The 26,072-nt window shown below is 39.6% G+C and overlaps 1 protein-coding gene and 1 non-coding gene across 2 annotated transcripts; one reads left to right on the top strand and one right to left on the bottom strand.

The window, feature by feature from the left end:
- Window positions 1-2,693: 2,693 nt before the first annotated feature.
- Window positions 2,694-3,395, top strand: LOC122086165. Its single transcript, XM_042654899.1, has one exon. It carries the CDS (start codon window positions 2,775-2,777, stop codon window positions 3,201-3,203), a length of 429 nt encoding a protein of 142 aa, XP_042510833.1. The 5' UTR covers window positions 2,694-2,774; the 3' UTR covers window positions 3,204-3,395.
- An 11,236-nt stretch (window positions 3,396-14,631) lies between these two features.
- On the bottom strand, window positions 14,632-14,738 carry LOC122086782. Its single transcript, XR_006142534.1, has one exon. It is a non-coding gene; the product is annotated as a small nucleolar RNA R71 (small nucleolar RNA).
- Window positions 14,739-26,072: the final 11,334 nt, after the last annotated feature.

Here is a 26,072-nt window from a genome sequence, read left to right on the forward strand (position 1 = left end):
CTCGGATTTACGAGGAAAAGATATGTCTGATTCATTTTCCTGGTCTTACAAAAGGTTAGAAAACCTAGTAGCTTCTAGAGTTCTCTGTTCATACTTGCAAAGTAATTAATCGCAGAAGGTACAAAAAAAGTTGTCTGGCCAAATTCAATGGACGATGACCTCATTACTCCAATATCTGATGACGAATACGTTCTCAAAGGATCTGAAATCTACTATGTCCCCTTCGGTAATCCTTTCTTATCAGTCTCATTAAAATGTCACTCTTAAGAGTTTCGAATCCAAAAAAAAATTTGGTCGGTTTTACAAGACTTACAGATGCTCGTCCTTGCGGTAAAAAGAAAGCTTCGACAGAAAACCCACAAAAGAAAATGGAGGTGTCAGCTAAAACCTCTGAAGAAATCGAAATCATAACAGATGAGGAAACATTAGAACCGTTTGAATATGAGACGTCAACAATGACCGACAAATCAATGAAATTGAATACGAGAAAGCATTCATTTGTGGAGAATCCACTGTGTAATCAACGAAGGATTATGTTCTCATTCGTTTGTGGAGAATCCACTATGTAATTATGTTCTCCTCCCAGTTCCCTATAGTTTCTGGTGTTTGCCGGCAATATTGCCGGAGAATGGCATATAAGTGAGCCGACAGTGGAAATCTAATGGCGATCACCCAACAAGGAATTTCTCCATCTATCTGCTTCAGTTGCAGGCTCATCTGTAACTCGGACCATATTCTGATCGAAACACCGAATTCGGCAACTAACAGTAGCAAATTTTCCGATTTTCCCACCTCAAACCATTTGATCCCTTCCTCTCCGGCAGAGAGAGAGAGAGAGAGAGAGAGAGAGAGAGAGAGGCAGCGGGTGGATCGAGGAATTTTTTGGAAGGGAAACGACATCGGGGACCGAGAGGAAAGGTATGATCGTCGGAAATAGTGAGGGAGAAGAAGAATGACGGTAGAATGTCGGGGCTGGGTAGGTTAGGTAAGACAACAAGTACCCAACGGTGTAGATTTGACCTTCTAATCCAATGGTCCATATAAACTAGCATTCCTGATACCACGGTATCCTGCTAGTATACCTGTCCTTTTCCCTATTTCTATATACAATTATAAAATCAATGGTGTAGATTTGGCCCTTCTAATCCAACAGTCAAGGCTTGCTAGCATACCGGATACCTAGGTATCCTGCTAGCATGCCTGTCCTTTTCCCTTTAAAATTTTTTACTTAATTTACGAAGTTAATTATTGTTCATGGAACCAAAGAAAAAGGAAAAGAAAATTTCCTAAAATAACCCTAATCTTATTTAACGTGCATAATTGTTGAGGTGGAATCACATTAATTGTGTCTCAAAAACTTTCCCTTTGATAGTCTGATTTCTCCAATCGAATTTTCTAAATTCCAATCCAAGGAAAGAAGGACTGAGTAACAAATCAAAAGAAAGTGAATACTAACCGATTAGGAAGAATGCATTTGAAGCTCGAGTTGCAGAAATCCATGGTTTTACATTTCGCAAAAATTAGGGCCGAAGAAAATAAACAAATGGAAGAAACGAAGACTAGTGAAGAGTGAGGACACACTGAGAAGTAGAATAGAGAACCAATGTTTATTATTAGTTGTCTCATCACACGTGTCCAAAGTACGAATGATTAAATTTTCATAACGAACATAAAAGATCTCATTGGCGGAGATTCTTTTGTTTCGGTGTCTAGTGACTCCAGTCCCCGCCCTCCGAGCTCCACCCCTATTCCTGTAACATATGACTAACATAAGCCGATGAGGTAAGCGGGCGATAGATACCTCTCTATAGGTGACAGTGAGATGGTGTTAATAATTAGAAGAAAGCTGGTCCCACCTCTTAATTTTTGGTTGCATTCTGATGAGATGTTGGCTGTCCAAAGGCCATGGAACGTGTCCTTCTTTTCACGGATTGGGATTTGGAAGATTTGATCAGAGAAATCAGACTATCAGAGTAAGAGTTTTCAAGACGCAATTAATGTGATTCCACCTCAATAATTATGCAGGTTAAGTCAGATTAGGGTTATTTTAGGAAATTTATTTTTACTTTTTCTTGGGGTTCCATGAACAATAATTAACTTCGGGAATTAAGTAAATATTTTTAAACTTGAACCTAATGAATGTAAAATAAACTTAAGACCTTCTTATCTTGTAATAAATTATCTTATCTAGTGGATCTAGGTAATTTTTCCAATAAAATATTTATATAATTGGTCATCCCAACCCTATGAGTTACTTCTAATTGTTTTTATGTAAGCCCATTGCTTAAATAAAATTAAGGATTTTTGAGTATAGTTAGTGTTTAATCTTGGACATCCAAAAAATCAGTAGTTGAGATTTTTATTTTTATTTTTTTATTTTTTTGAACTTTGTTCCGAGTTGAATAGAACAATTATATGAACAGGTGACCGGGTCTCAGTTGGCAACCCTATTAATGAAGATACCATTAGACATAGCTTGATAGAATATTATTTCAGAGCTAGCAACATTGAAATTAGACGAGTGAAATACCAATTCCAAGGTAGAAAATGTCAAGTCCAACATTGGAAATCATCAATATGTAGGCGGTCAAAATTGGCCTATACAATCAAATACTTATTCCAAGTCAAAGATAATTGAAAGCAGAGGCTCCATAAATACCAATGCATTTCGTTCTCAAACTTCATCACAAACAACATTACTCTTTAACATCAGTAAACATTTAAGAGCAAGAGTTCCTCCATTCCTCAACCTTCTATCCATCAATTGATCCATCATGGCTACTGATGAAAGAGCAGGAGCTGAAATTGTACGAGGAAAGGAAGCTTGTGAGCGATTTTCGGTGGAGCTGATGAAAGAGCTTGGATTTCCTAGTGGTGTACTTCCCACCGGAGAGCTGGTGGAATGCGGGAGGGTGAGAGCCACGGGTTTCGTGTGGTGGAAATGCAAGGCCGCCTATGAGCATTTCAATGTGGCTACCAACACCAAGAACAGCTACGCCGCCGAGACCACGGCGTATGTGGAGAAGGGGAGGATGAAGAAGATGACTGGTTGCAAGGCTAAGCAGATGATGCTGTGGGTTCCTATTGCAGAAATGTACATTGATGGAAACAAGATCTCCTTCAAGTCATCCATGGGAGTCGGCAAGTCCTTCCCCATCATATCTTTTATGAACGAAGAAGAGAAGAAGGCTTATCTCCAATAAAATGGTGAAGCAAACTAAACATTAGTGACTAGTTAGGATCATTCCCTGATGGTCCTTATCATATTCATACCCTATTAGCTATATGTATTTGAGTTCCTTTTTTTTATCCTAGTATCCTCACTTCAAGACCCAATAATATCTGAATGTACTTTATCATTTAAAACCAGTGGCGCAGGCTTCATCTTTTGTTTATCATTGGATTTCACTTTTGAGTTTGTGCTTTCATGTGGGTTTGTGCACTACAACACAACATTCAAATGAAAAGTAAGATGTTCTTAGGGAAAATTTCAGGTTCAAGAAAGTTTGAGTTAAAAGAGCTTTGTAGGTTTCCTACCAGTTACTTGGGAGCTATCTTTAACAAATGAGTTAACAAGATCCTTCCTCTAGTTTTTTTTCTTAAGATCCTTCCTCTAGTTGAAAAATTTAAGGTAAGATTCTTGGGATGTAAGGACAGGCTCATATCTCAAGCCGGAAGGATTTAGTTGGTTAAGTCTGTGATTTCCAGCACTCTATTTCATAGTCTTTCTATTTATTGGTGGCCTTCTTATCAATTAAATGTGATGGAAAGATGGATGAAGAATTTCATTTGTTTTCGAGAAATCTAAAGTTGTTAATAGTTAGATGGGAGTTGAATTTGGATCCGCTCCAAGTAAGGCCCCACATGTTAGGACCCAATATCTATCTCTTTTGCTTCCAAATATACCCCTCTTTACTCTTGTAATGAGAGAAAGTGAGAAATGTGTTGAATCTTCACGTGTACAATCAGATGATCGTACATATGAGGCATATCTAAATTCACGAGAGTTTGTTTGCTAGCCTAAACAGGAAGTAGGTATGGGTATTCGGGGACTTAGAGATGTCAACATTACTCATTATATTAGTCCACAAAAACAGATCCATCATTTTTTGGAACATTTATGAGAGTTAAACACCTTGAAACTGATGTATAATTAATGACTAACAAAAAAAAAAAAAAGGGCTCATTAAAGAACTATTTAACATCTTCTACTTGGTCATTGTACAGAGAAAACTTGTTTTTTTTCTTTCTTTCTTTCTTTCTTTCAGAGAGCATTGTATATGAACAACTATTGAAGGTCAATTTATTGTGCAATGTTGATCATTGGAGTGGGTGCATGCTATGTCAGAGACTCTATACAATAGGATAGTCGTGGTATTACTCAGGAAGAGGTAATACATAGTTTCAAATCCCTATTTTTTATTCTGTGTTATCGTTTCCTATTGAGAAACCTTGAGTTGACGCAATTGGTGTGATTTGAATATCTATATTTAAATTTTATAAACCTAGTAAGTGGGTACTTTTCTAGGAATTGGAGTTGCTGCCCATGTTCGTATTGTAGCACGAACCGAAGCATGCATTGGTCTTCCTAAGTCATTGTAGCGATTGAAACTTGAGTAGTGTATTGGACAAATACGAAACCCTATACGGGTATTCCTCAGTGGATGTAGGCACTTTGGTCAAACCACGTAAATCTGGTGTCATTTTTTCACATTTATTTTCAACAAATATTTGAAGTGCATGCTGTGCAGAGTGGTAGGACACTATCTGATAGACCCAACCAAATTATGGGACACTACCTGGTAGACCCAACCAAATTATGGGACACTACCTGGTAGACCCAACCAAATTGTGGTTTGAGGTTGGTATATCGTTGTGTGATTGATAATTATGGGATCGCCTCGCCCAATTTGAAATTTTGGAAACTGAAGTTCTGTTATTCGGTTTTCAATTAAAGACTGCAACAACTTTTTTGAATCACTACATCACAGTGCACCTGGGAGTCACAAGTGGCATCAGAGCGCTCTAGGTTACCCAGAAAAATATGAGTTTAATAGCTCGGGTCAGTTTGTGTAAGAAAAATGGCACCTTTGATAGTAATAGTAGTTATAGTAACAACAAGGGACTAATATTTGATGAAACAAATTATTCTTTTGGGTACATTAGGACGGAAACATATTTGAAGTTGATGGGCTACAATATTTGGATGTCAGTGAAGAATGGTTATAAAATTTTCTGGTGAATGAACTAAAGAAATTTGAGAATGACTTCATGGTAAAGCATGCTCTTTTGAATGCACTTGTTCGACCAATGAGATTTTTAAAAAACATGAGCGGAGGAGAGAGAGTGTTTGGCTATTTGGAGGGCAGGTTGGCGGTGGAGGAAGAGGAAGATGATGGCGGTGGAAGGGGGGCTTTGGATCCTGATCTAGCGGTTCCTAATCCTGGCAGGATGCTAGATGTTGCAGCCCCCAAGCGTTCTTAAGCAAGGGCTGTGGGGGTTTCTTCATGGCCTGCAATTGATTCTTTACTAGAACCGATTCAGGTAGGCAACATCTGGCAAATCATTATCCCTTAATAGGATTATGAAGCAAAGAGGCAAAACTTTCGTTTTACTTTAATTTGTTGAGTAAACTTTCGGCTGATTTCCCTGGATGCATTGCGAGATGAGGCTCGCGAAAAATGGAATTTGAGACAAGGCATTGTCATGCATCCTCTAGGAAAGGGATATGTGATATTCCAGTTCCAGTGTGAGGGAGACAAAGCTACGGTTTGGAGGAGGACACCTTTGAGGGTAGGTGAGCAGGTGATCCCATTCCAACACTAGAAACCAGATTTCAATATCCATGAAAAACAAACCCTTACAAGGTTAGTCTAGATTCGTCTGCCTAATCTACCTTTAGAATATTGGCACGAAAACATGCTTCTTTCAATTGTGAAGGTATTGGGTAGACCTGTGTCTTTGGATAAATTTACAAGGCAAGGCATCCTAGGGTACTTTGCTCAAATTCTTGTGGAAATTAATATCTCTAAATCGGCTGTTAGAGTGGAAGAAGTCCAGATTGAAAGATTCGAACTAGGTACGTCTCAGGTTTATGATTTTTGCCAAAAAGTTCTCTATGAGGATAATGTTGGGCTGTGTGGTTATTGTAAGAGAGTTGGGCACTTGGTTGTTTCCTATAAACAAAAGAAAGTGGATGAAGAAAAGCAAAGTGCAATGGAAAAGGATGGTCGTATCCCAGGGGTTGTCTATGTAGAAGATGGAGTTGACTCACTTGGGTGAACTCGGAGAGAGAGCCTGTTCAGTCCAATGATATTTTTAATAAAGATATTCCTATTTCTAGAAAAATTATAATATGGAGCCGTTAAATGAAGGAGGAATTCAAATTAGATTGGGCTCTCTTATTATGAGTCCAAACAAATAAGGAAAGGAGGGAAATGGTGGGGATTTAATTTCCCAAGATTCAGTGGATAGTGGATCCCAGGTGGGGTCGGACTTGGGTCTTGACGATGGGTTCATGGAGCATGACCCAGGTGTAAACCTGGTCCAGCTTGTGTTTGCCCGTGAAAGAACAACGCCCTATTGCTGATGAGGGTATGCTGGCTACTTCAGGCACTAGATACCCCTCTCGTTCTACAAGGATGGCCACTGCTCATGGTGGTCTTCGAGCCGTCTCTGGTAGCCTAAGAGTTGGGCCAGACTATAGGGCTGAGCATGTTGTTTCATCTCTTCCTGTGGCGGATTTTTCAAGAGGGGCTATTTCGGTGGTCCATGAGGTTGTAGTGGTGGAAAGGGCTGTTACAACCAGAGAGAAGGAAGGGGCTAGGCTAGTAGTGGTAGCAAAGAAGAAGAAAAAAGTGGGAGGTCAGGCGAGAGAGCCTGACAATAGTCACTCTTCAAATTAGTTTCCCCATGATTGTTCTCTTCTGGAACATTTGTGGTGTCAGGAAGGCGGCGGCGAGAAGTGCCTTAAGTCGAATAATGAAGGGTTCTACTCCGGATATTCTATGTTTGGCTAAACCTATGGTTCAAGTAAGTAGCTTCCCTACTTCATTTTTTAATAAGATGGGGTATGATGTAGATTTTATTCATAATGTTTGGCATGATAAAGTGCTGAATCTATGGGTAATTTGGAAGCTCGGCCTTAATCGTTGTGTGATTGTTGCTTTGTCGGAACAACACATTTCTATTATGGTGGATTGGGCTGGGGGGAAAGTTGGTATGTCTTTTATTCATGCAAGTTCCTTTAAGATTGAGCGTTGTCAGTTGTGGCTCAACTTAGATTCTCAGGTTGCATCGGGCTTGCCTTGTACTATTATAGGGGACTTTAATGCCACCTTGATGTCTCATGAAAAGAGAGGTCCTGGTTGCTTTAACTTCAGTTTGGTGGCTGAATTCAGGCGATGGTGGATGTTTGTAGGTTACTCCCTGTCCCTTCTCAAGGGAGGAAATTTACCTGGTCTAACAATCATCGGAGGGGTCATGTAGCTGCTGTTGTAGACCGTAACTTCTGTAATGAGAAATGGTTTGATGTTTTTAAAAACATTGGGCAATGGGTGTTGCCGAGCTCAAGCTCAGATCATTCCCCTCTCCTGATCTCTTCTCACTGTGTGCCTAAACACCTGGAAACTTCCCTATTCGTTTTCATGATTTTTGGATGGAGAACGATAATTTTTTATTTGTGGTGGACAATGCTTGGAAGGTGAATGTGGTGGATAACGCCATTTTTATTCTAGCTCAGAAGTTGAAGCATGTTAAAATAAAATTAAAATCTTGGGCAAGGGAAACCTTCCCAAATTTTAATCTGGAGGTAGACAAGGCTTTGCTAGATTTAAAAAATGTGTAGGATCTGATTCATGCTTTGGGCATGTCTGATGATTTATTCAACAAAGAGGCAGATGCCAAGACAGGCTTAATCACAACTAGTCGCAAGCAAGAAAAGACGTGGGTTGAAAAGGCAAAGCTGAGGTGGATGAAAGAGGGAGATGGGAACTCGAAATTCTTTCATTTATAGGCAAAGATGAGAAAGCCTCGGAACCAAATTACTGCTTTGAAAAAAGAAGATGGGTCTTGGGTGTATGACCAGTAGGGTATTGCCTCTTATATTTTCAGTTTCTTCCAGAAGTTTTATGAAGCTTCTAAAATTTCTGTGCATCAGGATTTGTTGGAGTGTGTTCCTAAGGTGTTACTAGATGAAGATGTTGCTACTTTGGATTCCATTCCAAGTTGGGCTAAAATCAAGCAGGCTGTATGGGATTTAGATCCTGAGATCTCCCCTAGTCCTGATGGCTTCCCTGGGAAGTTTTTCAGGAAAAGTTGGGATATTGTGGAAGCTAACTTTTACAGGGAAGTTATCTCTTTTTTCGTGGCTGGTAATCTACCAAAAGGGATTAACAGCTGCTTTATTACCTTGATCCCAAAGGTGGAGGGTGCTTCCTCTTTGGATAAATTTCACCCAATTTATATGGGTAATTTTTTCTGTAAGGCGTTGTCCAAGATTATGTCTTTGCATCTGATGGGGCTGCTTCCCAAGTTGATCTTAGAGGAATAGGGCGCTTTTTAGAAGGGGAAGATTATCTCATCAAACATCAGTCTTGCTTCAGAGTTGGCAAATATTATGCATTCTATAGTGAGGGGAGATCGATTGGCTTTGAAGTTGGATGTGCAAAAGGCTCATGACTCTCTTTCATGGGAGTTTCTTTTTGCTACTCTGGAAAGATTTTGGTTTTCCTTGAGGTGGATTTCATGGATTCACCATTTGTTGATTTCTTCTAGGGTCTCTGTATTATTGAACAGTGGTCTTGTTAGTTTCTTTGAAGTGGGTAGAGGCTTGCGTCAAGGCAACCCAATATCTCCCATCCTTTTTATTTTAGCTAAAGAAGTGCTCTGTAGAGGCCTAAAGTCGATGACTCGTGATAGGCTTTTGAAGCCGCTACTTGGTCCTAGTGGTGTGTCTATTCCCTCTCATCTTCTTTTTACAGACGACATTTTTATTTTTATGAACGCCTCTGCTAAGTATGTGAAAAATTTGCAGAATTTTTTGGTTAAATATCAGGCCTTCTTTGGGCAGAAATTTAACCTTGAAAAGAGTAGCCTATTTTTTGGCGAGGTTGCCCCTCACAGGAAATAATTTATTACTGATTTTCTTGGTATTCCTTCAGCCAGGTTGCCCACAAAATATTTGTGGGTGGAATTATTTAAAGGGAGAGTGAAAAAAGAATATATGTTTCCCTTACTAGGTAAAATGAAAAATAGGTTGGCTGGATGGAAGGGAAGGCTGTTGTCAATGGCTGGAAGGGTTGAGTTGGTGAGATCGATTATTTCCAGTATCCCAATTCACAACTTTGGAATTTATTGGTGGCTTGACTCTTTTATCAAAATGGTGGAAGGATGGATGCAAAACTTCATCTAGTTAGGTGATATGGAGTCGTGGAAAAAAATAGTGGTTAAATGGGAGGATGTTTGCTTGCCTAAACACGAAGGAGGGTTGGTAATCAGAAGGCTCAGGGATGTTAACTTTGCCTACTTATGTAAGTTAGCAAGGCAGATAAAGCATGGCAATTTGTCTATGAGTTCATTCTTCCGGGGTTGATTTCTTAAGGCGGATGGCTCTCTGAGAAATGGTCATATTTTGTCATCGATTTGGCCAGGTCTCAAGAAGGTCTGGAGTTTTTTTGAGTCTCAGGAACAATGCACGGTAGGGAATAGCCAAAAAATCAAATTTTGGTCAGATCATTGGCTGGGTACAACGTCCATCATGGAGAGGTTGATGATCCATCCTGATTCTTTAGATCCCCTATAGGCTAAAGTTTTAGATTTTATTACAAATAATTGCTAGTCTCTTCCGAGGGTGGAGTCTAAGGTGATTTCTAGCCTTTTTGAGGAAATAAAATGCATTTATATCCCTAACTTGTAGGATGTGTGTCATTGGTGGCCTACCTCTTCTGGTGTGTTTTATATTAAATTAGCATGGGATACGGTTAGGAAAAAATCGCTTAAGGTTGGATGGTTTTCTCTCCTATGCCAATCTCAAATCCTACCCTGTCAAGCTATTTTTGGGTGGAGGTTGATCCAAAATAAAATCCTTACAGATGGTAATGTGAAAAAACGTGGGGTGAATCTACCTTCTAGATGCAGTTAATGAGAGTTAGAGGAGGAATCTAGTGAGCATCTCTTCTTTAATTGCATCTTTTTTGAAGCTCCGTGGCAGAAATTTTGTGATTGTTTCGGTATTCAGTGGATCGACTTCAGTGGGATGGAGTTTTTCATAGCCGGGTGGAAATCTAAAATGAAGGTGGTCCCTTGTCAGAAAGTTTGGAAAAAAGGTTTTGTGCTAGATCCTTGTAGAATTTGGCTGGAAAGGAATTCTAGAAGATTTGAGGGAATTTCAAAGCCTATGGAGGTTGTTTTTGCCATGATTAGAAGTGAAATTGCTTCCCAGTCTTTGGTGTTCACAGGTTCGTCCATCTCCATTTCTGATCTAATGAGTACTAGAAAACTGGGCTTCTAAGGGGTGCGATATTCTCTAAGAGAGTTCTTTGAAATATTTTGGTGTCGTCTGTCGAGAGGGTGGTGGAAACCAAACATTGATGGACGCTCCCTTGGAAATCCAGGGATGTCTGGAGCTAGTGGTGCATTTCGTAATGACAAGGGTGAGGTTATGGCCAACTTCAGAAATTTCCTTAGGCTTTATACAAATTTTGAGGCAGAATTTATGGTTGCGGTTTCGGGAATTGAATATGCTGAAAAGCTGGGTGTCCAAAGGTTGTGGATTGAATGTGATTCGGTCGTGCTGGTTACCTTATTTCTGAAATTTAAGGTCCCGTGGATTGTTCATCAAAGATGGTTAACTTATATGAGGTTTTTGAGTATCATCGAGTGGAAAATCAGCCATTGCTATCGAGAGGCCGACTCTATTGCTGACTATCTTTCCAAAACAATGGCTCGGATTGAGTCTTCAGACCCTGTGATGGTATTGCTGGATCTGGTCAAGATGGAGATTGATATGGATGGTTCTGGTAGTCCTAGATATAGGATGAGTTAGGGCGTTTAGTTCTATTCATTTTATTTGCTTCTGTGGGTGCTGGGGATGGTCCTCCTATTTTCTGCTGATGGCAATGCTAAAGGTGGTTTAGGAGGTCTGTCTTAGTCATCTGTTGAGCTATCTGGGGTTATATCTTGCTCCATTCAGCTTTGTATACTATCTTATATTTTTTTTTTCTTTTTTATTAATACAAATGATTATTAGCGAAAAAATAATGCACTTTTTCAAGGCATTAGGATGGAAACATATTTGAAGTTGATGGGCTATAATGTTTGATTTCAATTAAGAGCGGTTCTAAAATTCCCACTGGTTAAATTATAGATTCATCTGAACTGAAGAAATTCGAGAATAAATTCAAGGCAAAGAATGCTCTTTTGAATGCAATTGTTTAACATGAAAAAAAACATGACCTCTTTACATGTAAAATTGGAGATATAGCACCCGATATTCCTTAAGGCCTTAAAAATATAAAACTTGCAAACAGAGAGTAAAACCCAAGGTTACTCCATTCTAAATATGTAAAATGCATGTTTTACTACCATAGATTTCACACATAAATGTGCTCATCAATTACTTTTAAACTTCCTAGCAAGGTACTCAATCAATTTATATCTAGAATCCTCCTCGTCATTCTCTTATTTGATTTTCAACTTCCTCATGGCTTTGAATGCTACCTCCTCTGTGGGCTTGGTCTTCACAATTCTCATCTTATAAGCTGTTAGTATTCTATGTAGTGCATCTAAACTTAATTCATTCAAGTCTTTGGACTCTTTTACTTCAGACACGTTAGGACTATAGATGTCAGAAAGTATCTAAGGATCTTCTTCATGACCATAGTTTCCTTAACTGTCTCTTTAAGTCTTCTGATAGATTGATAATTTTATTCACATTTCTCATGGAGCTTTCCATGCTATCACCATCAGACATCTTTAGACTTACAAATAGAGACCTATAATGTTATAGCTTAGCTTCTTTGGTATATTAGTCACCTTCATAAACAATCTGTAGCTTTTCCCAAACCTCCTTGGTAGACTCACATCATGTAAACCTTTTAAATTCGTTACAAAGAGGACGAAATTCTGAGCAAGATGGATGTGTTCAATTAAAAGTACACATTCGTTTGGTCACTCGTACAAGTAATTATTCTTTTCAAGTAAGAAAAAGAATAATAGATCAGAACTGAACCGAGATGCAGAACCAGCCTGTTTACAGTTGTCCCAGAGGTACAAGGAATATTCTAAATGACAACAAGGATCAATGAACCACACCCTTAAGTGATTGAAGATTCATTTTTGGTAACAACTACCTAGCGTAGTTGGTGAGTTGTGGTGTGTAAAATCCCTTCCCTATTAGGAGGTCTCAAGTTTGAACCTCTTGGCTACCATTTTTTGGAGATTTTTTTTGAAAGATTTTCTCCCTCCTACTCATCACTTAAAGCAAGGAGGTCGGCCAAGAGGTTTCTTGCGCAAGAAGAGAGAGAAATAAGGAAATAAAAGAGAAAAATAAAAAAAAGGGAGAAAAAATAGGAAAGAAAAAATAAAAGAAGGAAAAATCGTTCAAGAGGCTGCCCACGTTTTGAAGAAGAAAAAGAAAAAAAATAAAATAAAATAAAAAAATGGAAAAAGGAAGAAAAATTATTGGAGATTCCCTACTTCAAACTTTGATGTCCTCCTCTACTCCCTTCCTATTCCCTATAAAAGGGAGTCCACAAAATCCTAAAGGGTGGTCCCTCTCTTCCTCTCTACTTCTCTCTTCTTATATTTTTTTTTAGTTGTTCTTTCTCTCTTTCTCTAGTTTTCACTTTCTCTAGCTCTAGTTCTAGGTTTTTGCTCTAAACACTTTTGTAAGTTCTTTTTATTCAATTAATGCAAGCCTTTTCATTTTTGATTCAGTCTCTTATTTTTATTGTTTAAGCAATTGAGGTTGTAATTTTCAAGTTGTAATTTTCAAGTTCTAGGCTTAGTTCTAGGTGACAAGAACAAGCTATGGAGTATGTCTTTCAAGTATAATTTTTCTCTTCAGATTTGTTTTCTCTAGTACTAGAAATTTCAGATTTGGCATATTCCAGATTTGGTTTTTAGTATTGGTAGTATCTCAAATCGATTAAGTTTTCAATTCAAGGATTGAAGTTCAAGTAAGTAGGCCCCTTCAGTAGCCTTCTCACCCCCCTCTCACTCCCTCTTCTGACTACCCTTTCTTTCTTAATTTAGGATTTTAATTTCAGTCATTACGTTATTGCTTTCCCTTTCCCCCAAGGTTCATGGCTAGTGTATATGTTGGCTTTGCCCCTCCTAGCTATAGAACTATTATTTTATTGTTTTTATTTTAATTACTTCCCTTCCCCTAAAGCCAAGTAGAAAAGACCTTATAAGAGTACTCTCTGGTCAAGTAGGGAAGCTCATATTGTTTATGGTGCATCTCTCAGGTTAAGTAGAGATACCTACTTGTATGCCTCTCTCTAGCTTTTTCCCCTTCTATTTTATTTATTTACTTTTCAGCACTTTTATTTTCATTTATTTTCTTTTTAACAACGAGGCTTGAGTATTTAAATTTCTAGATATGAATGGTTAGGTCGCTTTTAGATGCATTTGTGTTAGGTCGATAGTTAGAATTAGATCACCATAATGAATTTGTGCACTTTCGTATTACTAGAAAAAGCCTAAAACAAAGTGGTTGATCTCCTTGTGTTCGACCCGTTAGGTACACTGATCAATACACTTGCGATTACACTTTTAAAAATTTAACCAAGTTCTTGGCGCCATTGCCTGGGAGACAGTTCCATGTTATTTTTTGCTTTCTTTTGGTAAATCAGAGTGCTTTGTTTGCTTTGTTTTGTTTTTCATTTTTCTTTTATTGAATTCCTGAGAATAACAACTTATAATAATAGTTGTATCGGTGGAGGTCGCCAAGCTCACAGTATGATAAAGACAGGTTTTGCCCTGTAGTAGTACCTTTGGAATTGACTTGAGTGGCCCCAGATCCCTGTCGGTAAGCTCCCAAAAAGTAAAAAAAAAAAATTAAAATAAAATCAAATAAAAAAAAAATTTCTTTCCATTCTTTTGTGCTTGTCTTACTCTAGTTGTAGGTATTTTTTCTATTGCATGGGTGTTAGGTGGGTACATAATACTAAGAATCGGTTAGAAAGAAGAGATCTAACAAGTAGTGACCCTATACGTTTGCTCTCTTTAAAACCTTTCAATTATGGGAGACCAACAGCAAAACCCTCCACCTAAATCTCTGAAAGATAGGTTCTACTTGCTAGAACAGCCCAACCTTCCTGCATAGTTCTACCACAAGTCCAGAGCAATAGTTTTGAATTCAAATCTTAATACATCACTAAGTTGCCCCACCTCCATGGGCTGACCTCTGAGGATGCATATCTATTTCTAAGGGAATTTGAAGAGGTATGTGTTTTAATTAAAGTCCAGTAGCTTTCTAATGATGCTGTTAAGCTTAGGTTCATCACGTTTGCATTGAAAGATGAAGCTAAAAAGTGGTTGTATAGGTTACCCACAAATTTCATAACCACATGGGATAAATTTACAGTTGCCTTCGTTAAGAAGTTTTTTCCAACTCACAAGACCAATAAGCTTAGAAATGATATCCTTCAGTTTAGGCAAAAGCCTAATGAGTCCTTTTCTAAGCTTATGAAGAGATTGAAGGATCTACTCCAAGAATTCCCTCACCATAGTCTAGACTTATGGCATTTATGTCAAATAATTTATAGGGTATTGATTACCCAACTAAATAAATGATAGAGTCTATGTGCCCTGAGGGATTCACATCCTTGACAGATGAAGAAAAGACAAGTGAATTCTTACTTGACTTAGCTGACAAAACCCATGAGTGGGAATCAACCCAAGAGAGTGAAAGAACCAAAGGAGGGAAAGGATATTTTGTGGATAGGATAGTAGCCAAGGAAGCCCATTTGGATAGCCTAATCAAGAGGACTGAGGCTATTGTTCCTAGAGAGCCATCATCAGTCAATTTGGTTAAGATGTGTGCTTGGTGCTAGTCCCCTGGATATGTCATAGAAGAATGCTCCAACACCTCTGGGGGCACTTCTAATGATAGTATTAATGCCTTCTACCAGAATAATCTATATAGTAACACCTACAATCTAGGATTGAGAAGTCACCCAAATTTCTCCTGGAATCTGGACAACCAAGCAGGGCCTTCTAATTTCCATAATCAAGGTCAACCTAGACCCCAAAGGCCTCCCTTTGTACAATAATCTTTTTTTAAAAATACTTTTTCTAGGCCATATGTAGGACCTAGGGCTAGTTTTCCTAGGGCCCCTCTCCTATCATCTTATCAGCAACCCCCTGGGTTTACCAACACTGTAGAGGCAAATAGAATAAGTTACTTGGAAAAAAATATGGCTCTCCTCATGACAAGCTATCAAAATCTTACAAGAGAACTTACTCAAGTTGACTCAATTATGCGTGAGAGGGAGAGAGGAACTTTACCTAGTCAACCAGAGCCTAACCCTAGGCATCATTAGCCTATTAGTTCACAAGCACCAACTAATGTATCACTGAATATAGGACAAGGTCAGATCCAACAAGGGCCCTCTAACCAATGTAATGTTTTTTATACCCTTAGGAGTGGTAGAGAGTGCTAACAGAGTGTTCCTAAATCTTCCCCATCTGTTACTCCTATTAACTCTCCTTCTGTTGAGGACACAAGTGTGCCACTTGTTCCAGGTTCATCTGATGAACCTATAGATTCTTCTAAAACTAAAAATGATTTGATAGAGGAAACCAAAAATGATTCTTCTAAAAAAGGGCAAATCCCTAACAGTCCTTATGTTACCCCTGTCCCCTTTCCCAATTGCTTGGTTAACAAAAAGAAGACTGCTTCCATAGACAAAATTTTAGAAGTCTTCAAGAAGGTAGAAGTGAACATCCCTCTTTTGGATGTCATATCTAGATCCCTGCCTATGCAAAGGTCTTAAAAGATTTGCGTACTTACAAACGTATCATTAGTGTGCCCAAAAAGGCGTTCTTGGTAGGTAATATTAGTTCCATAATTACTCAGACTATAACAGCCAAGTATACGGATCCAGGGAGTCCTACCATAGCTTGTGTCATAGGCAACACCTACATTGAGCATGCCTTACTTGACCTTGGTGCAAGTGTTAATCTTTTGCCTTGGCATATGTGTTTACTTCCCTTTCAACGTGAAAGATGGAGATTTAGATAGAAATAGCTTGGGATAACCAAACAATTCAGATAATAAATGTTTGGTGTAAGAAAATAGCTGCCAAAATTATTCTGATGGAGAACACAGGAGAGAGAAGCTCTGAGAGGGATGGGGGGATTTGCGATCGACCACCAGATAGAGGGAAGCAATGGAGGATTACTGATTTCTGGAGACCGGTGCACTACTCTCTACCTTTGTTGGTCTTTGAAACTGACAATGTCGTCTCTGGTGGATTAGCTAAAAGAATCACCCTATGGAGGAGCTGATCAATGGAGGAAGCAGACAATCTTACGCAGCTGCGATAAAGAAAACTATGTCGAACATAGATGATCTTCCTGATCCGATACATGCTGGAACCCTTATAAAGATCATTATTCCTCAATAGGCATAGGAAGAGAAATTACAATCATTCTCTTACGCTTTGATTGGGTGGGTTAATTTTCGCTTTGTCTCGATGGATGAAGTGAGGTCTGATGCAAAAAATGCCTGGAATTTGAAGGGTAAGGATTCATTCTTTTTCGATTTGAAATTGAGGGAGACATGGCCTCGATGTGGAAAAGAGGTCCCATCAAAGTCAACGGGCAAGTCATTAGATTCCAGCAATGGTGGCCGGAGTTCAGTATCCATGATGACCCTACTCAAACCAAGCTGGTGTGGATACGATATCCAGAACTATCCATGGAGTATTGGCGAAAAAATTATTCTCTCCATGGCCAAAGCCTCAGGAAGGCCAGTGGAGGTGGATCGTAGGACACTACATGGTACTATAGGGAATTATGCTAGGGTGCTGGTGGAAGTGCCGATGGGCAGCACCAGAGTGGAGGAAATCCAGGTCGAAAGGAAAAAGCCAGGTAAGGAGGTTTATTTCTGATTCAAGCAATGGATCTTGTATGAAGATGATATAGGGAGATGCACTATTTACAAAAAATTGGGCATACTGCTGAACAATGTAGAGCCAAGAAAAATCAAAATCGAGCTCATGCAGACATGGATGATGCTAAATGCCACTTTACTAGACACTTGCAGGCGGTGGAGGTAGAGAGTGCTGCAGACATGGCCTTCAGCGAGATCCATCACAATCCTCATCATGTGGAAAGAGATAAAAGATCCTCTCTCCTTAAGGATATTTCCCCCGTTAGAGATAATATTCCAACGGTGGAGGATCTGTCAAATATAGAAGGTTCTCTTGAGAACGTTTTGAATAAATACAACCTGAAAATCTATCTACATGATCCATGCACTCAAGAAAGGAATACCCATGAACCGACCATGGTGGACAACCCATTGGGGTGCGGATATGGGTCTAAATCTGACCCAGGAGAGTCAGAAAATTACTCTTCAGGAAAAGAGTCGTTGGAATCTGTGCAAGGAAGTCAAGACAGGAAAGAGGATGAGTCCAATTCTGGCCTTGGAGTGACTGAGGCGGAAGGTGTTCATACTGCTAGAACTCTTAGCCCTCACAAGAGTAGAGTGATATATAATGGTGGTCGCGGAGGTCGACAGCAGGCTAGAGGAGGAAGGAGTGGTCGAGGGCAGGAATGGGGCGGCTCTGAGCACGTGACTATAGAAATATCTCCGTCTGGTCTGGACGTAGGCAGGATAATTGTTCACCACCAGGAAGTCACAGAGCTTGACCAAGCTCTCGCAAGAGCTGATGATGACACTAGAAGGAAAGGAAAAGCCAATGCAGTGATGGGGTAGGCCTTGAGGTCTGACCGCCAGGCTGGTACCAGGAAGTAATTTATGAAGATTCTCTTTTGGAATATAAGAAGAATAAAGAAGGCGGTTGGCAAACGCGTCTTGAGAGATTTAGTTAAGCAGAAGGACCCAGACCTTCTTTGTATCGCCGAACCAATGGTCTCTATGAGTGATTTTCCAAACTTATTTTTTAGTTAGTTGGGTTTTTCAATAAATTTATTTTTAACAATAGAACAAGGAGAATTTCAAATATATGGATTATTTGGAAAAGAAATCTAGGTTCCCTAGTGGTGATCTCAAAATCCTCTCAGTATATTACGGTCGCTTTGACTTGGGACCTCACCCAAATGCAAGTCTCCTTCATCCATGCTAGTAGTTTTAGGGTGGAGAGAAGAGATCTTTGGTTGGCATTGGCTATGGATATCCCTATCACTCCCACTACTTGGGCAATGGTTGGTGACTTTAATGCTACGCTTCAATCTCATGAAAAGAAGGGCCCAGGAAACTTCAGCATGGGGTCGGCTGCGGAGTACAATGCTATGGTGGACTCTTACTTCATGTCTCAGTTGCCTTTGAGTGGGAGAAAATTTGCATGGAGCAACAATCAAAAAATTGGTAATGTGTCTGCAGTGCTTGATAGAAGCTTTTGCAATAAGTAATGGCTGACCGTTTTCGAAGACTCCTCTCAAGTGGTTTTGCCTAGAATAGCTTCAGATTATGGACCGATTTTGATGACTTCAATTTCTAGTCAGTGCCTCTCAAATTGTCCATTTCGGTTCCATCAGTTCTGGATGGACCTTGAGGAATTTAATAATGTGGTGGCATCGTCCTAGTCTGAATGGATTGTGGGACCCCCTATTATTGTTCTCACTTCCAAATTGAAGCAGTTGAAAGGGATTTTGAAGACCTAGGCGAGATTAGCATTCCCTCTCATTGATAGAGCGCTTGAGGAAGCAAAGATGGCTCTGAACCAAATTCATGACCAGATTATGAGAGAAGGGATGAACGACCATTTGTTTGCCTTGGAAGCTGATGCGAAGACGGGCTTGGTGAAGGCCTTGGAAAATTATGAAAAAATCTAGACTGAAAAGGTGAGAATTAGATGGCTGAAAGCTGGTGATAGAAACTTCAATTTTTTTCACCTTTTTGTCAAAATGAGAAGAAAAAAAAATACAATCAGAGCGCTCAATAGGCCAGACGATACCATGGTGGAAGGGCAAAATCAGACAGGGGAGTATATTGTCGATTTTTTTGAGCACTTTCATTAAGAAGCTCCCACAGAGACCCATGCAGATTTACTAAATAATATTCTGAAAGTCCCTAACGAAATGGACTGTTATAGGTTGGATTCCCTCCTGGAATGAAGAAATAAGGAGGCTACTGTGGGAGTTGGACCCAGATAGCTCGTCGGGTCCTGATGGATTCTCTGGTGCCTTTTTTTGCAAGTGCTAGTCTTTGATGGAAGTGGAGGTGTGCAATGTGGTGAGACAATTCTTTAGCACTGGATACATACCCCCACGGGGTCAATAATAATTTACTGGTCCTGATTCCAAAGGTGGAGGGAGCAAACACACTGGATAGATTTCGCCCTCTCTGCATGGGTAATTTCTTCTGCAAAATTATTTCCAAAGTTATGGCGATGCTTCTGGAACCTCTCCTTCCTCGGCTGATTTCAGAAGAGCAGGGTGCATTTCAAAAGGGGAATTTGATTCATGATAATATCTCTGTGGCCTTTGAGCTAGCAAACTTAATATTCTCAGCGACTAGAGGTGGGAGCCTTAGCCTAAAAATTGACATCAAGAAGGCTTACAAAACTATTTCTTAGCCTTTCATTTTTTAAGTTTTGAGTAAATTTGGATTCTCCAATAGTTGGATCAACTGGCTGCATCAACTTCTGATATCGTCAAAAATATCTATTCTTGTGAATGGAGGTCCTCAAGGTTACTTCGGGGTGGAGCGCCGGCTGAGATAACGTGATCCTATATCTCCCATGCTATTTATTATAGCTGAAGAGGTTCTATCCAGAGGGTTGTCGAGTCTGGTTCAGCACAAGGAGCTCCATGCAATCCATGGCCCAAGAGGCACTGCCACTCCTAGGCATATTCTATTCGCGGACGATATCTTCATATTCACCAACACCTCCTTGAGGTATGTTCGTACCCTGAAAAACTTATTGATGAAATACCAAGAATTTTCAGGCCAGTGCATTAGCCTAGAGAAAAACAAACTCTTCCTAGGGAAGATTGCTCCAGATCGAAAGCAGATCATTGCTGATACCCTTGGAATTCAGATCTATAGCTTCCTGACTTGATACTTAGGTGTTGAAATATTTAAGGGAAGAGTGAAGAAAGAGGCCCTTCTACCAGTGATGGACAAGGTGAAGGGATGCCTAGCGGGTTGGAAAGGCAACCTATTGTCTTTGGCAGGAAGAATAGAATTGGTTAGATCAGTCATTGCAGGTATCCTTAACCATAGTTTTGTTATTTATTGGTGGCCATCTTCCCTATTAGCAAAATTGGAACGGTGGATGAGGAATTTTATCTGGACGAGTGAGATAGAATCTGCAAGAAAAATTACAATAACATGGGACGCCCTTTGTAAGCCTAAAGAGGAAGGAGGCTTAGGTATCAAGTGGCTCAGAGACACAAACAGAGCAACGCTATGAAAACTAGTATGGAGAATCAAGCATGAGAAGACAGCGGCCAACTCTTTCCTTAAGGTTTGATTTATTAAAAATGATGGCAGCTTCAAGAAAGGTGTTTCTTCTTCCATTGCATCAGGGGTTAAAAAGGTCTGGAGCTTTGTGAAAGAGAATCAAAGATGCATTATCGGGAATGGTAATCTTGTAAAGTTTTGGAAGGACAAATGGTGGGGGCCAAAGTCAGTGCTTGAGGAGCTTCAGATAATGGATTTGACTGCTCTTAGATTTAATGCAAAGGTGGGCGACTTTATTCATGGTGGAGAATGGGCGATTCCTGAGGTGAGCTCGGTGGAGCTCATCAGAATATTTGACAAAATTAAGAGGATTAAAATCCCCTCAGGTGACTTAGTGGATACCTGCTACTGGTCATTATCAACTCTGGGGTCTTTCTCTACCTCTTTGGCTTGGGAGGGTATCAGAAGGATGGCTAGCAAGGTCCCTTGGTACTCTCTGGTTTGACGGAAAGGCTTACCTCCTAGGATCTCTACCTTAGGATGGCGTCTAGCCCATGTCAAACTCCTAACGAATGAGTAGATCAGGCATAAGGGGATCCATCTCGCTTCTAGGTGCGCTCTCTGCAACCAAGCTGAAGAAAGTATTAATCATATCTTCCTCAGATGCCCTTTTATGACCAAAGTTTGGAAAACATTTATTGAGTGCTTTAAGGTAAAGTGGCAGCAGCACCAGTCAGTTGACAACCTGGTTTGATGGTGGAAGACAAAGGCTAGAGTTGTAAACCTTAAAACTCCCTGAACGATAGGTTTTTCCATTATTGCAGTAAACATTTGGTGGGAAAGGAACAGACGTCGGTATGACAATGATTATAGAGTTGCGATGTAAATATTTAAATATAATCATCAGGAGCTTGGCCCTTGCATAGGAAAGTTGAAGGGGGAGGTGAAATCTCTAATTGATGTTATTTGCTACAAAAAATTGGGTTTGATAGTGGTGTCTCACAAACATGTTCACCGCCTCAAAGTTCACTGGTGTAAACCCCAACCAAACTGGCTGAAAGTTAATATAGATGGCAACTCTCTGTGAAATCCAGGAAAGGCAGGAGCAGGAGGGATTGTTTGAGATAATGATGTCCAGGTGTGTGACTCATTTAGCATTTTTTTGGGAATTAAAAAGTCTTATGAAGCAGAGGTTGAGGCAGTCATGGAAGGTATTATGATGGCTAAGACGATGGGTGCAAGGGGTATGTGGATAGAATCTAACTCAGTTGCGGTTATTTTGGCGATCCAGAGGAACCATATCCCATGGTTTATCCTCCAAAGATGGTTGGATGTTATCCCTTTCCTAGAATCAATCCCTTGGGAGATATCCCATTGCTTTCGCGAAGCAAATCCAATTGCAGATTTTCTTGCAAAAAAGGCTTCAAAATCTGGAAACTCATAATTCTCAGTGTCTTTCCCTAGACATGTTGCTGATTATATAGAAAATGATATCCTGGGTAGGCATAGCTTTAGATTCTCCTAGGGCACTGCTTTTTTTCTCTGTTGATGGCCATGCCGAAGGTGGAGTTTGCTAACGGCTCTAGGGGTCTCTGCTCTATCCCTGTTTCTTCTTTATGATGTTCTCCCTTTTCTTATTAATATATTCATCTTTTAGTAAAAAAAAAAATTAGGATTGAGAGAATTTATAGCCACTAAAACTACTCTTTGGTTGGCAGATAGGCTGTTAAGATTTCTAAAGGGATAATTGAGGATGTCTTACTAAAGGTGGGACAATTTATTTTTCCTGTTGATTTCATTGTGTAAGATACCAAGCCTTTCGCAACCAAGGATGTGATTCTCATAATCCTAGGAAGACCATTCCTTACTACCACTAATGAATTAATCAATTGCTGGAATGGTTTCCTAAGGTTATCTTTTGACAACCAAATTGTTAAGTTTAATATATTTAGGATAGGAAAGCAACCACAAATGAAAGAAGAGATCAGTATGCTTGAAGATTTTCTAGATTTTTTTGATGATTTAATTACCAACTTTGATATTGATTTTGATTTAAAATTCCAACAGTGTATGGATGAGATGGACGATGAAAGTGAAATTTTTTTTCTAAAGTCTTGAGTCTTCACACACCTGTGGAGCCCTTAGGACCCCTTTCCAATTCCATTCCCAAACCTTCCATAGTTGAGCCCCTAAAGCTAGATCTTAAAGAGTTGCCATCTAATTTGAGGTATGCTTTCCTAGGGCCTAACCAGACTCTTCCAGTAATAATTTCTTCATATTTGACTTCTAGTCAGAAAGAATAATTACTTAAGGTGTTAAAAGACAATAAGGAAGCCCTAGGTTGGACCATGGCTGATATCAAGGGTATAAGCCCTTCTATTGTGCAACATCATATACTTCTAATGGAGGAATTCAAATCATCCACGGAACCTCAAAGAAGAACTAACCTTGTGATGATGGAAGCCATTAAGAAAGAGATCCTAAAGTGCTTGGATCATGGAATAATTTATCATATTTCTGATAGCCAATGGGTAAGCCCAGTTCATGTAGTGCCTAAGAAGTCTAGTGTTATTGTAGATCCCAATGCCAATAACGAATTGATTCCAACCCCTGTCCAATCAGGGTGGAGAGTGTGCATAGACTACAGGAAACTTAATGCGGCAACCTGGAAGGATTACTTCCTATTGCCATTCATTGACCCGATGCTAGAGAGATTAGCGGGACATGAATATTATTGTTTTCTTAATAGATATTCTGGCTATAACCAGATCCCAATTGCTTTAGAGGACCAACATAAGACCACTTTGATATGCACATATGGAACATTTGCTTACAGACATATACCCTTTGGGCTGTGCAATGCCCCTGTTACGTTCCAACGATGCATGATAAGCATCTTTTCTAACATGATCGAAAAATTCTTAGAAGTATTTATGGATGACTTTTCAATTCATGGGAATTCCTATTATGAATGTCTTCATCATCTTTCCCTAGTTTTGAAAAGGTGTATATCTAAGAATTTGGTTTTGAATTGGGAGAAATGCCATTTTATGGTTAAATCTGGTATTGTTTTAGGCCATGCAATATCCAAGGAGGGAATTAAGGTAGATAGTGCCAAAGTGGATTTAATTGATAATTTATCACCTCTTCAATCTATTAAGGACGTCTTGTCTTTTCTAGGGCATGCTGGTTTTTACAGAAGGTTTATTAAGAACTTTAGTCAGTTAGCCCTACCTCTCACTTCACTACTTGCCAAAGATCAAACTTTTAAGTTTTCTAAAGAGTGCCTAGAATCCTTCAAGCAACTCAAGGAGTCGACCAATGCACCCCTTGTTCAACCACCTGCTTGGACTGAACTGTTTGAACTGATGTGTGATGCTTCAGATTTTGCCATAGAAGCAGTTTTAGGTCAAAGGATTAATAAGTTGCCAATTGTAATTTACTATGCTAGTAAGACCCTAAATGATGCATAACTCAACTATATAACTACTGAAAAATAATTTTTAGCTGTTGTGTTTGGATTAGAAAAATTTTGGTCTTACTTAGTTGGTTCATATGTGATGGTGTATACTGATCATTCTGCTCTTAGATACCTAGTTCAGAAGAAGGATGCCAAATCTTGTCACATTAGGTGGGTTTTACTTTTGTAAGAGTTTGATTTGGAAATTAGGGATAAGAAAGGCATTGAAAACCTTGTTGCAGACCATTTATCTTGACTTCCCAATTCCTTGAGTGTTGATTCTCTAGTCAACGAGAACTTTCTACATGAGTAGTTACTTTTAGTGTCTGATGAACCAGGGTTTGCTGACATTGTCAACTTCTTAGTATCATGTGTGACTCCGGATCACTGGTCCACCCAAGATAAATATTGATTCCTTTCCTAAGTTAAGCGTTTCTTTTGGGATGATCCTTATCTTTTTAAAGTTTGTCCTGACCAAATTATTAGATGTTGTGTGCCTAATCATGAGCAACACTCACTCTTATCCTTTTGCCATGATTATGCATGTGGTGGACACTTTGGACTTAAGAAGACTGTCACAAAGGTTCTCTAATGCGGATTTTATTGGCCCATTCTTTTTAGAGATGCTTTTGATTTTTACAAGGCTTGTCTCGCCTGCCAATCTTTTGATTATATTAATAAGAGGAACATAATACCCCTCAACCCTATTTTCATAGTTGAGATCTTTTATGTGTGGAGCATCGACTTTATGGGACCATTCCCTAATTCCTTTGAAAATTTGTACATCATGCATGTGGTGGACACTTTGGACTTAAGAAGACTGTCGCAAATGTTCTCCAATGCGGATTTTATTGGCCCATTCTTTTTAGAGATGCTTTTAATTTTTACCAGGCTTGTCTCGCCTGCCAATCTTTTGGCTATATTAATAAGAGGAACATAATGCCCATCAACCCTATTTTCGTAGTTGAGATCTTTTATATGTGGAGCATCGACTTTGTGAGACCATTCCCTAGTTCCTTTGAAAATTTATACATACTTTTGGCCGTTGATTATGTTTCTAAATGGATAGAGGTCATACCTTATAAATCTAAGGGTAATTTACAACGCCACCCCCTGGAGAATGCCAATATTATAAGGACACCCCCTCTCTTTCACCAAATTGGACTCGGACCCCCTACCGTCAGTCAACGTTACATAATATACCAAGAATGCTGACATCAGCAGTTAATATTTTTTCTAAATTCCATTTTGCCCTTAAAAATAATGAAGTACCAAAATTGCCCTTAATGGTTCTATTTTCAAAATCGATTGAGGAAAACCTAACTCACAACTCAAATATGACGAGTCGCGCGAGTTACTGAGTAAGAGAAGAACGTCGGAGAAGAACGTCGGAGAAGAAGATTGATAGGCATTTTCAGATCGGCGGCTGCAACACCTTCCGGTAGCGTCTACGAAGGCTGCGAACCCCCTCCGGCGATTACAGGTATGTTATCCTGCCTCCTTGTCTCATTTAACCCTTTTATTCATCATCCCCAAATCGATTTCACAACCCTAACTCACTACTCACTTCTAACGGGTCACAAATCAGCCTCAATGAGTTGAGAAGAAGAACGGGTAGGCTTGCAGATCGGCGGCTGCGAACACTCTTTCGACGACGGCGACGACGGCGACTACGGCAGCGAACCCCCTCCAGTGACTACGGCGGTGAACCCCCTCCAGCGACTACGGCGGCGAACCCCCTCCAGCGACTACAGGTATCTCTGAAATTTTACCCTTTTATTGATCATCCCCAAATCGATTGATAGGAACAGCTACTTCTGCTGGCTCTCTTCACTCTGTATCTGAATTCTATTCTCATTACTGGGTATATATGATTGAGAAATGTTTTGATATCCTTTTGTATATGAATAACCTTGTATAATGATTAATACATGCACGAATTGCTCATCAAATAGCTATCGAACGATTGAGACCATTTTGTCAGATTATACCTGTAGATTTCAACCATGG

Source organism: Macadamia integrifolia, chromosome 1 (assembly GCF_013358625.1).
Source record: "Macadamia integrifolia cultivar HAES 741 chromosome 1, SCU_Mint_v3, whole genome shotgun sequence".
Taxonomy (NCBI): Eukaryota; Viridiplantae; Streptophyta; class Magnoliopsida; order Proteales; family Proteaceae; genus Macadamia; species Macadamia integrifolia.